At 40.1% G+C, this 13,660-nt stretch overlaps 1 protein-coding gene across 2 annotated transcripts in view; it reads right to left on the bottom strand.

Moving 5' to 3' along the window:
• The window catches only part of DHX16 (DEAH-box helicase 16), a 983,432-nt gene that overhangs the window by 355,109 nt on the left and 614,663 nt on the right, over positions 1-13,660 (bottom strand). For both annotated transcript variants that reach the window (XM_044084487.1, XM_044084486.1), the window contains exon 16: positions 7,303-7,421. In XM_044084487.1, coding sequence (XP_043940422.1) covers positions 7,303-7,421 — 119 coding nt within the window. The remainder of the gene's footprint in view (positions 1-7,302; positions 7,422-13,660) is intronic.

Here is a 13,660-nt window from a genome sequence, read left to right as displayed (position 1 = left end):
GGGAAGCGGGTCGGAGAAGGAGCTATCGGAATAAAGAAAGGTGTCAAGCTCCCACCCGAAGGGGGGGGGGGGAGACAAGAGCACTCCCATCTGCAGCTGGGCCTGGATGAACCTTCTCATCCTCCGGTCCAAGTCTGCATCAGACAGGCTGTAGGTGGATCTCGAAGAGGCCACCGAGGCAGGCCTGGAATGCCGCCTTGATGACCTCGACGGAGATCGGGTCTCCTCCTCCTCGGGTCCCGGGGAGAAGCAAGGGGATCGGAGCCGAGGAGGAGACCTGGAAGCCGTGGAGGGAGAAGCCCGCTTAGCTGGGGGGGCCGAAGCGGAGGCCTCGGCCCGTCACTTGTGGTGCTTCTCCCGCCGTTTCTCCCTCCTGGCCTCCCTGTCCTCTGGCGCTTTAGTAGGAGTTTGAATCCCGGCCGGGGGAAGGGGGGCAGGAGTGGCCACCACCACAGGCTGAGGAGGTGCCACGGGAGTAGCAGAGGCCGAAGACGAATCCGGGGGCAGAAGTCCCGCCAGGATCAGCTTCGACCTCCGCTCTTTCAGTGCCCTGGGGTTGAACACTGCACAAATGTTACAGCCCGAGGACAGACGTTCAACCCCAAGGCACCGAACACACAGAGTGTGGCCATCTGCCGGAGAGAGCTTATGGCCACACTCGGTGCACTTAGAAAAAATAGGTTTGGGGGCCTCTGACATACCCAAAACTAAATAAAAGCTACACAAACACACTAGGCCCCAAACGCAAGCGCACACAGGCACACACTAACGACCAGCGAGGGGAGGGTAAACACTAAAAATTAAAAATTAACCGACTAAAGGAAAACCTAACACACACACACTGATTAATCTACTGAAAAAGTAGGCTGATTAGACAAAAGAGTCACTTATCTGAAAATATTGCCAGGAGCTCAAAATCCAGCTGACACACTTAAGAGCGGCAAACTAGATCTGAGGTCATTTGGGGTTGGCAGGGGATTATGGGTGAGGGGAGGAGCTAGGAGCTCGGATCCATAGCTGTAAAATAAGTTGCCGGCTCAGATCCGATGTCGGATCCAAGACCCAAAGGTTGCTGACAAATGAAGTCCCTACTCCAGATCTATTTTTAATACCCATTGGTCCTGAGTGATAACTTGCCAGGCCTCTGGGTATAGTGAAATGCGACCCCCGACTGGCTCCGGAAACGCACAGTCACGCCTCCCATCAGGAGTGCTGGTAGGGAGAACCACAAAAGGAATCACGGTCTCCCTGGTTATGCGAGCCTCCTCTGCCCCTAGGGCGGCTGCTACCTGAATTACCACCCCCCTTCCCCTGCCTCTGGAGGGGGACTCACCTTGTACGTCATGAAAAAACCTTTGAGATTTTTTGAACTACATCTTCCCACCCCTCTGGGTCTTGGGATAAGGCCTAGAGGGGAGGGAAAAATGGATTCCCACAGCAGACATAGTTTTTCCTTCTTGCTCGCACCTAGTGAGAGTGTCTTTCACCTTGGTGCCGAATAAGGAGGAACCATCAAATGGGGCGTTGGTGAACACAGACTTGAAGGCCTCCGCAAAATTACAGAGGCGCATCCAGGAGTGTCTCCTAAGAGCAGCTCCCGAACTTGCTGCCCTACCCGCTCCTTCAGCTGCGTAAGAGATCAGCCTCATGGAGGAGTTAGCAATAGAGTTGAGGGTAGACATCTGAGCATTGACCTTCTGAGCCACTGCATCAGAAATGTTACTCTACAGATCTCCAAGCTCTTTCAGGAGATCTCTTTGGAGCCTAAAATGTGATAGTAATTCAGTGACTGCAGAGTAAAGGCCGCTGAAGAAAACATATGCTTCCCATACCGGTCCGTGGCCCTAGACTCCTTGTTAGGGGGGTGGACAGTAGACAAAGTCTCAGCCAGTTCCTTCTTGGTGGCCGCTGCCACCACCATGGCATCTACAGGAACTCCCTTGGATAGAAACTCTTTGTCAGAGGGGGTGGACAAGAATTTGTTGGGTCTCCTGGGGACTGGTTCCACAGAGTCAGGGGTTTCCCACACCCTTCGACAAACCAGATCCATAAGTTCGAAGGGTGGAGATACCCAGGAGGTGGAGGGCTGAGCCCCAAAGGCCTTCAGGAACACAGACTCCTCCTCGGAGGGAGCTTTGGAGGGCCAGTCACCCCTCTGGTTCAAAATTTCTAGGATGTCAGAGAAAGAGACATCCTCAGAGGATGACTTGGGGGACCCCTCAGATTCCTCGAGGTCGGTGTTTGACGTCTACGTGCTTCCTCTTGCATGTTCTTTTTCTGGGTGGCTCCTCAGGCAAAAACACTGAAGGGCCCTCAGAAATATGGGGACCACTCATGGGGGTATCCTGAAGCCTTGAGTCTCCGCTGTCAAAAGATAGAGGGCGATCAGAGACCCGCACCGGAGCTGGAGGGGACAGAGTGTCAGTGCTGAATGATGCCACTGAGGACCTGGCCAGCGCACTCCACATGGCCTAAAAAGCTGGTCCCCCTGGCTCCGAAGATCGACCAGCTGTGGAAGACCTCAGAGCAGAAGGGGCCATGTCTGAAGCCAAAGCAGGGGTCAGGATTCTCCGCACCGAAGCACCGAGAGGGAGGCTAGGAGCCGAAAAGTGTCCCGAGGCCTCCCCCTCAGGTCCGACCGAGGAACCATGAGTCCTGAACCCCGTGGACGGAGCCGACGGGATTGGAGCTGAAGCCAGAGCCGATAAGCCAGGATGGGCCATCGGAGCCGACCTATGGACATCAGACGGCACCGACCACTCCGGCTCTGAAAGTAAAAATTGGAGACCGGCTCCAAACTAGCACCTCCGCAACCGGCTCCGAGGGACTTGGAGCCGAAGCAGATTCTGTCGAGGCACTAACTTCCTTCGGCTCCGAAGACAGTGGAGCTGAGGATGCCACAGTAGATTTTGCTACTTTCTCTGGGGGCTCCGAGGATACTGATGGAGCCGGAGATCGCTTTTTAGCCCCAGAAGTTTTACTCTTAGAGGGAGAGGACTTGAAGCTAGAAGCCCTTCCCAAATCCTCCTCGAAGGAGGGTTTCAGAAGTCCTTTCAAAATTAGTTAGTTCTTCCTCTCCTGAAGAACACGCGGGCTAAATGCATGGCAAAATGTACAAGATTCCTGAAGGTGAATCGCCCCCAGACAATAAATACACACAGAGTGCCCATCACTGATTGACATTTTATAACCACATTTAGTACATTTCTTAAAGCCTGAGGGCTTATACTCTTTCGTATCCTTAGACATAGTGAAGGAAACTGAAAAGCCACCAACCGTTAATATAGAAGCCACATGCATGGGATCTAAAGAAAACAACAAACACCACAAAAAGACCTCTTACTTAAGCGGTCCCAACAGGAACAGAGAGAAAGGACTAGGTCCTCTAACTTAAACGGCCCTAGCCCGAGGGATAGGTACCTACTAACAAGAAACACAGAAAGAACAGGGGTGGACTAGGTCCTCCAACTGAAACGGGCCTAGACCGTATGGGAAACAGTGGGACACCACAAAAGAACAGTACCACAAGAAAAACTGTACACCAGATTATCAAACTAGTACACACACAGCTATGAAAATAGCTTTTTTTTTGAAGCAAGAATATCTCAATAAAAGACAAAAAGTTATACTTAGCCACAGCCAAGAGTGAGGCTACGTCTGAGCTATACGAGCGGCAAACGAGATCTGGGAAAAGGGAGCAATGCAGCAGGGGATACCTTCTTAGCCCAGCCAACTGAAAGACTTTGAGCTAGAGTATGGCCAAGTCGGAGCTGAGGTTCGGCTCCGAACCCGCGAGATTGGACTACATAACATCATGTGTTTGCTAATTCTGACACTGGCTCTCAAGATTTTAATGGTCTAGAAAGATACAGTTTATATTCCAAGACTTATAAGAAAAGTTTATTTTTAAGTTTTATTTCCATAATCTAGATCAAAAGAGTCTTGGCTGAAGGAAAGGGCAATTAAAAATGTTAAATGACACTGTTACACCTGTCAGCAATGAGTCTAAAGTTTGACAGCACAAAGTAGTTACATTTTTTTCTACTGGTAAGTCTGTTAAGGCAATATTTTTTTTGTTAAGGATGACTTACCGGCAAGATGTAAATGAACAATTTTTGTTTCAAGATTCATACTCTGTTTAGGTTGCCATGGAATATGTGTATAACTACTTATCACACTTCCTCCTTTGATTTAAATCAGTCACCCTCTTGTTTGTGACTACGAGACAGGCTCGGATAATGGGAGAATCTTATTCTGAGAAGGCGGTGATAGTGAATGAGAAAACTGCGTACTTGCCTTTGATATCATAAAAATTAAAAGACTACACGAAGTCTGGCACAGAGAATTAAGACTCTGACCTGTTAAGAAGCTGTTTCCTGTAGTCAAGGGTACAGAGTACAATTCCTTCCACATCCTTTTGCCTACTGTGACACTGAATAAGTCACTCATCCAGACAGTCCCTGAAAAGGGACTCATGTCCAATGGGCTTTTCCAGTTAACAAATGCAATAAATAAAAAAGCAAATGCTTGAATTCACATTCGGTACTGATACACACACACACACACACACTTACTAGAATGATCTAAACAGCAACAGTAAAAACATTGTTAGCAAAATATCTAAACTCAAAAACATCTAAACACAAAATATTGACACTAACCATATCCAAGACCAATGTTTTTGCAGGGGGGGCAAACTCCCCTGCAATCCCCATGTGGGGAGTTGCACCCCTCATATACCCTACTAATTACATAACACATAACATCAAACTCCGAGGTTTTTGTCTTTCTCTCTCATTCTGTCCTTCTCTTTTACTTGTTGTCTAACTTACTGGGAGGACATATATTTGGCCATGTCTCCCATTTAAAATTAACTTGTTCTTTCTACCGAAAAACAGATATGTCTGAAAGACAGACATATATTGCACTGAACTTGCAAGTATTCCAACTCCAGGTCCACAGCACAAATCTTGTGTGTCCTAGGGTGGGAATTTGTGTGCACACTTAGTGCACTTGCAAAAATCTGAAGCTTTCTCTAGGGCAAATAACTAAGCAATTTTTATGAAACAAAGACTAAGAACAGTGACAACACTGAATGATTGCTGGGAAAATAAGAAACATAAGTATCCTGGATAGGACAATGGAAAATAGAATACAAAGCTATAAAACATTTCCTGCCAAGAAAATATTTAAAACTAACTATAGTCTTGGGTGGGACTCGGGTTTACTAAGATAGGAGAGGAGAACTACTACAGTAAAATAATATCAAATCTAAAAATTATCAAAGTTTACAAAGTTTATGACAAATACTGAGAGGCTGAGCAAAATAAAATAATGTTTTAACTTACCTGGCCAAAGCCAATTAATATTGCAGAAACTTGTCTTAAAGTGGATGGCAGCAACTGAGATCTGAAGTATTAGCAGGGACCCACTGTATCATGGGAGATGGAAAAAGCTTCAACACTTGAAAGGTTTCCATGTAAATGCTGCCAGCGTGGATCTGCCATGATGGTGGATAACCCCAATGTTTTGACAAATGGAGAGGGCAGCAAAGGAGATTTTACACCAAACTTAGCCCAAAATGTTCTATAAATTCCACAAACTATTACAACATAAACAATTTCTTCTGTCAAAAGTACAGTCGCATATTTTATAAACACTGACAGCACATACAAGACAAGTGACTAAAAACTGTTTGTGAAAAATAGAAGACTTTCAAAACTGCAGACACCAGAGGCATAACATACTGTATACAAGTAAGAACACTTTAAATAATGTTCCGTTTAGTTTACTGCTGCAAAACATCAATTTTGTAGTGGTTACGTAGGACATTTAAAAAAAAAATTGTCAAGCTGAGTGCTGGCTGAGCAAATTTGTTCTATAGTTGTTATGGGGGACTGACCTACGCAGATATGAATAACAGCTAAAACCCAGCTCTTCACAGTAGTTTATTAATGGTTACTGTACAGAAAAAATTTAATCAGTGGTGCCTTTTAGAGCAGGAGAATAACCTAAATGTAAAGTCTGATGGCATAGCAGAAGAAATGGCATTACACTTTGACAGCTGGTTCTCAAGTAATCCATCATAAACCGCTCAAAACACCCAAATTCCATCATGTAAGCCAAATATAATATAATATTTATTTTATTTATTTAAGTTTGATGACCGGAGAAGTCCACTGGGCCAAGAAGAGCCCGTTTTCAGTGGAGGCCCACGGGGAAAAGCTCCACAATAATTGCAAGTTACATTTCACATGTTACAAAAGGACATGGTTAATACAGCTAATTAAACATTTACAGATAAGTTCCATGATATTTGCAATTGGCTTGTCACAATGTTACAAAAATGAAAAGACATAATTCAATACAGAAATTTCAACATTTACATAAAGTGAATATTTTTGTTATAAACTCAATTGTAGGTTTAACATTTCAAAATATATAGCTACTTAGCCATTAGTACGTTAGGAAAATATTATGCATGGAGAGGTTAATAGTATTTTTGAGATTAGACAGTATAGTACAACAGATATTAGAGAGAAAATTAGTTTTTAGTAGGGGAGGGATTGTTTTGGGTGGGATGAAGTAACAGTAGGGGTAGTTGGATATATAACACAATGTAATATAATATACTATACTATAATATAATATAATATAAACCAATAAAAATTGCACTCATTTATTGCAAGAAGTATTCTCTGAAAACTTTGTTTATAAAAAATTGTTCAAAACAATATGCCTTAAGAATCTAGTTAGTCCCTTCCTGATGTTGGTTTAAAGTTTTCTGCCCAGACAGTAAGTAGTATTTAACAAGGTAGTTATAAAGGGAAATCCATTTTTGGAAAACTTCTGAGCCAACGGACTAACTCCCAGAAAGGCGATAACATCCCAAACATAATGTTTTACTAACAAGACAAACAGGACTTATCTACCATGTCTCTCAATTTTCAACAGCATATAATCTGGTAAGTCATTTTTTTTGTTTCAATATTCTGTCTACAACTGAATCCTCTCTAGCCTAGGAATTGTCCAGCAGTCTTGCAAGGACCAACCACTAAACCCCTCTCTGGTGACAACAACAATGGAATGGGCTATGCAAGGCCAGGTCCATCATTTCTCATTGCTTTCCTGCCATCTCTCTGTCAATATTTGGACAACCTGGAATCATTCTTTAATCTCAGCTGATATAGTCACAGTTGGGCACCCCCCCCCCCCGTGTACGAGTATACTCTTTCTTTTAAACTTTCTTTTTATACAGTGGAATCAAAGAAGCAATAACCAAAGTGCTCACAGCAATACTACCTTGGTTAGCTCTCCGAGATGGTTGAGTGCTCCCAATGCATAGAGCTGTTCCAGTGCTAGTACAAGAGTCTCATGTGGAGGAGGATCCATGAAATCAAAGTGAATCAGATCATTGATACCTATTGGAAAACAGCAAAGAATATCTGTCAGTGCCCACAGTGTCATATGACATTCCACTATCAAGACAGTGACTGTAGTCCTCACTCTTTTGTATTGTAGACAATATACCAGATCAAAAATAATTGATCTTAGCATTTCATTCCTCCAAACTGATGCTCAGTTACTCATGCACAACTTTCTCTGCTGTTTTTCACCATGAATCACAAACTTCTTAAGTCCCAAAACACTGGAACAGCTTCATCAGTAAATTCCTCAAGTGAATATTTAATTTAAGTTACAAAACACATGCATAAAGATATTATGAAAGTTCATTATGTTTCTTTTTCAATTCTTTGATAAGCAAAATCAGTTTTATGTCAGAGTTCCTTACCCAGTAGTCAAACTTCAAATAATTACATTTTCCTAGAGAAGTCTAGTAAACAAAAGCATGTGTAAGACACTGTGACAGCCAGTGTCTTCCTACACCATTTTGACAACTGTTTCCAGCTTCATAATCTCTGTGCAAAATCCCCTGTACAGACTATATAAATATTAAGGGGCAGTAATTTCAATTTACAGCTGGCCCTACACAGAATCTGTAATAAAATATCCTGTACCTTGTCATGATCCCACACAATCTTGGTATTTCACAGGGATAGAGTTAAGCTACTTTACTCACTGTACTCACCCAATCATCATGATTTAGGTAGCCATCACAACTAGTCTTAACCAAATGATTTAACCTTCCAAGATTATTTCCCTAACTGCCAGAACAGAGGCAAACACATCCTATTTTACAATACAGGATCCTTAAGAAGAACAAAGGAGTTCGGGAAGGTCCACTTCATTTATTTTTAAGATAACAAGAAAGGCTACAAAAGTCTCAAAAATCACACTATTTAGATGCATTTCAAACTATATCCTCTTGTGTTAAACAGGTAGGTATTCACCACACAAGGTGTATCTGAAAACACAATCCATTAGAACCATGGCCACCTCTGCTGCTTTTGTCAGGCATATTGCAATGGATGACAGCTGCACAGTGTCAGTTTGAGCATCTCTAAACACCTTTGCCAAGCACTACTAGCTAGTAAGAGTGTCCCAAGCCAGATCATCTTTTGGGGACACTGAGCAGAGGTGCATTTTCCACGAAAGTTCTTCTAAGACTGCTGACGCCACAGTTCACAATGGTACAGGGGACTTATCTTGCTCCTATATATGAAAGTTATGACCTACCATAATGACAGATCTGGAAGAGGATGACAACAGCAGCTCTCTGCCACTATTCAACAGTTTGGCTTAGGGGAAAACAACTGCTGAGCATTGAGTCTATAATCATATCCTATGCTATTTCTGCTACAGTCTGTCAGTTAACACTGAGAATTAAAGCTATGAGATGCTAATGAGCTTCCCCTGAGGGTTGAGTGCCTCAGACTGCAATTTCCTGTTGAGCAATTTTGAGCAAGTCACTTAACTCAGATGGTGCTCCAGGAGTGCATCTGAAAGAAATTTGTATCTAATGGGTTTTCAGTTAACAAATGAACTTAATTTTAGCCGGGTATGCTTAACATTTGTGAAGGTCAGGTCTTGCGCCGCTCTAGTCTATGGCACAAAGTTATCATTTCATACTTTCGTAACACAGACCAAAGGGCTGCACCAAGGAGCTCAGAGGGCAACATTTGTTCTCTGGCCTGCAGGTTAGCCATGAAAAAGGTAAGACAAAATCACTGCAGACACCCACAATATGATCACTCCCTGTCAAGCCTTCTATTCCTGGTGAATGGTGATCCAAGCCCAACATAAATCTGTTTTCTTCTTAGGAGGACCACCACCAGGAAGCATTGCATCAGTACATCAACAATACATGTCAACTAATACAAGACAGGAAAGTAACAGGGAGATGGATAAAGGGATAGCATGAAGTCACTAGCGGCAAAGGAATAAAGTGGGAAACCTAACTAGGCAAGATCAGATGTTCAAGCAACCTTAGTGACAGTTCATATTAAGTTTAGTTTTAACTATACTTTTCCAACATGCTGAAAGGCTTTGAAGCAGAACACAAGATGTTAAGCTTATTCCAAAATGAGCAAAAAACTGAAATGGCTATATACCTGTATGGCAACTTGGAGTGGTGAATGAAAAGGGAGTTCTGAGATGAGGATGAAGTGACTAAGGCTTCTTAGTAGGCTGGAAAGTTCAAGATTTGGAGCATATCAGGACAGAAAACCATGAATGAGCATTTAAAAATGAGCAGCTAAATCAGTGGGACATAAGTGACTACAGTGATGCTTACAAGAAGCACAGCAAAGAGCAAAAATGGCATTCTGTTGAGAACATCATGAAGTATATAACAGGCAAATACAGTAAAAAAGAAAATGCAATAGGCACTGCATGCTCATTTACGGGAATTAATATTACACCGCAAAGGTTGCTCTAGTAGCCAGTATAAAATACTGGAACAAGAGAAGACAAGTTTTACTTGAGAGAGAATTTTGGTACAGCGTGAACAATGAAGCAAAGGTAGACTGAGGTATAGATTTAAATACCTTCACAACCAAATCTGGCATATCTGTCTGGCAATGGTTACTTGTTCAGAAGCCAGTCTTGCAACTTAATAGACTTGCAACTTTATAGACTAGCGACGGAGTGAAACAGTTTGCTTTCTCCACATAAGAACATGGCTGAGAAGTCTGAAACAGCTCCCAACTGAGAGAAACCAGATTTACCTAGACCAAAGACCATCACCTCTGTCCACTTCTTTTGTGCCACAAGTAGAAGTGCCTGAATGACGAAGAAGGAAAAGACAAGGCTCTCGTCAAATAAAAGGACAATGAATTAAGTAAGATAACAGCTGTGACTTCAATGAAATAGTCCTATTCTGGAATACCCTATATGACAAAAGACACATTCTGAAAGGCAGAGGTTTTGCACAAACAAGAGTCCTATTGGAAGTAGCTAAAAGACTTTGCTACTGAGCTGTGTGTTGTGAAGCAACAGAATATCCTGAGTCAATAGAGACAGGCTGTTTGTCTGCATCAGTTCCCACAAAACTTAAGTGGAGATTGTGGAAACACATGACCCCTTGCTTGTTGATAACATCACTATTCTACCATTTTCCCAGTTGAAAAGGGTCTTTCTTTGGCAGGGGATGGAGTGCCCAAAGGCTATACACTCTTCTCAGTGATATGATATTAAAAAGAGCATGTCTGAAGACCAGCCTCCCTGCACCAGAACATGATGCAGATGACCTCACAGCCTAGTGCAGAAACATCTGTAGTTACTGTCTGAACTATCTGATAAGAACCTAAAGGTTGTGAAGATTTAGCACATCAATTTTTTAGTGATAACTAAGTGATTGTTTATAACCACGCACATAGGAACAAAAACATAATTAATACCTTAGAAAAAAATATGGTTTACAATTCTCATTTCAAGCAAACATACCGCCATCATATTCCCTCATCAGATACGCATTCTTTTCAACATTTGTATCTAAACTACTAAAATATTAATTAAATTTCATATACATTATTTAAAATTTAAAATGTTAAATTATTGCAGGCATCCTTCCTTTATTCTAAAGTATATTGCATATGAAGCGATAATATATATATATATAATTATGCCTATATACAATTTAAATGAAACATTAATAATTGATATATTAATAATCATGAATATATATATTTTGATATGAAATATATATTTAAAAAATAAAATTATTTTAAAAACTCATTATTTATATAAAAACATCACTTTTTTTAAAAACAACAAATAAGGGAACTTTGTAATAAATAAATTGCTGTATAAAAATTTATGAAAAAGCTGTTATTAAAGTTCAGAATAACTTTTCAAGATCTATTTAATTTCAAAGAGTAGGAACACATGCAGACATCTATAGAATCTAGTGGCCAAGCTTAATATGTGAGCCAAGCTAATTTCAATGTGACTATTATAATTAAGCTGCTCTTAGATAATGCTAGTAGTTAAATAATATGATTTAAACGCTAGTTCAATGCCACTTGCCGTTCAATGCCTCTGGCCACTCTCCTAATCTCCTATTCTATATTAATATCTACTCTCCCATGTCTACAATTAGAAATTTTAATTTCTATAATTTTAATTTTAATACTTATTCTGTCATTACAATTGCTCTCTTTCTTACCGGAATCCTTACATTCTTGTTCATAACCGTTTAAACATAAATTTAAAGATTTTTTGTTTTAGAAAGAATAGCGAAACAATAATATGCATAGTATACTATGCCCTTGTCAATAATTAAAATATCCTGTACTATATACCTTTCTATTTCTGCTTTGAATATAGTATCCTTCCTCATTGATATATATAGCTACACTGGGTGATATATATAAGACTTACACGCGCCCTTTTTATTATTTTTATTTTCTTCTTTTTTTTTGTTTTCCAAAAACCTGACCTTACCAAATGTTTTCTGTAGATTATTTTCTTATCTCTACTTGATTACCTTCTGATATCTTGTGATATTTGTTTTTTAATTTATTCTTAAAAAATATTTTGTATATTCCTTATTTTATATTATTATATTCTTATTCCAAACATCAATAAATTAACATCAATATTTAATATTATTGATATTATTTAGTTATAGTATCACTATGGGATTCCTTATACTGATAGATCTTGTTTGTTGTTTGTAGGTAGAATTCTTGTTATATTTCATTCCTTATTTTATTTTTTCAACAAAATTTTCTATTTTACTTCTTTCTCAACAAACATTTTTCAAATTTCTCACATCAAACTAATTTCTCCCAAAATGAACTTGTCATACGAACTTCTGTTACTACCCTGTCCTTCACAACTTAACAATAAATGTTTTGGGTGCGACTGGTATAGTGTAGAAGTGTGGTGTAATGGAGGTTTTTAGTATACTTTGATTCATAATGTAATTCCCTTTATAAAAATTCAATAATTCCCTATATTAATAAATATATAGACATATGATACTATATTCTCGCAAGAAAACTTAATGTGAATTTAGATGAAAGTAGAATTCAGATAATTAATATTGAATTCATTCAATTAATCCCTTTCTATATCGTCAATGATAACTATATCTATATAAAAAAAATCTCCTATAGTCCAACAACAAGGACATGGAATTCTTGGAAGGATGCTTTTTCTTCCCAAGATAAGGATGATGTGAGGCACGCCCCCATAGCAAGCTGCCCCATAGCTACCCCCTTGACCACTCTGGAAGAATTCACCTCAAAGTATTTAAAGTTAATCCATGAGCCACAAACATGAGCCACAAACATGCTAACTTATCATTCTGGCCCATATAATCAAACACTATTTCCCATTCCAATATAATTTTCCCTTTCCCATGGTGAGGAGGAAAATAAATTGGCCAATTAGAGGTCCTCACCTATATATATCATTATAGATGTGTCTGTATGTTTAAATATCTTTGAAAGGATTTTCACAAGATTTTATAACAGCTTTTAATATATTTCATTAAGGATAAGTGCTTGTTTCTAAAGTTTTTATTAATTAGATGTAATTTTTCTGTAAATGTTAATTAGACAATTACTTAAAAATTAATGGGGAAAGGAAATATGGGAAAATGGATGAAGGGTATCTGATTTGGAATAAATGTGTGAGTCTATGTTGTATGTAGCTTTTTATGGTTTTAGGAGTTTTTTATTTGGTGCTTGCGTGAAAAGATTATGTTTGGTGGTGGAAGACTGGTCTCTGGCGGCTTAGAGTTACCATCCGTGTTTGCTGTCTTTGTGGAGAATAAGTGATTGTTTAGCCAAGCTACCCAAGTATCTGAATTCTACTACTGCTGAAACATGAGGGTCAAATAAGTGATCCTCGTGCGGACAAATGGAACTGATGCTATGGTAACAGTCATGCAATTCAGCAGACGCATTCTATTACAAGACCCAAACGATTATCAGTTGAGTGGTGATAAACTGGGGTTATGCCACAATGACTCCAATTCTCAAACTTTTAAATAGTTTTAAGCTTTGATACAGAAGGAAAAGCATGGGAAACAGTCAGTAGTCCATGTAAGAGAAGATGCATTCTTCCTTTCTCTAGATAGCAAACTGCCTTAGTACAAAAGCATTTTGTAAAGAATGTGCTACGGGTAATTTAAAGACAGTCACCCAAAACTGAATTCTTTATTTCTCTGACTGGTGCATGAAGAAATTGCTATGTGCCGAATGTACCAAAATGTTAAAATGTGTCCAACATGCCAAAGGCACAAAACCTT

Source organism: Protopterus annectens, chromosome 9.part0 (genome assembly GCF_019279795.1).
Source record: "Protopterus annectens isolate FY-2018-M chromosome 9.part0, PAN1.0, whole genome shotgun sequence".
In the NCBI taxonomy this organism is placed as follows: Eukaryota; Metazoa; Chordata; order Ceratodontiformes; family Protopteridae; genus Protopterus; species Protopterus annectens.
Note: the sequence above shows the minus strand (reverse complement) of the source record. Positions and strands in the feature narration are given on the sequence as shown.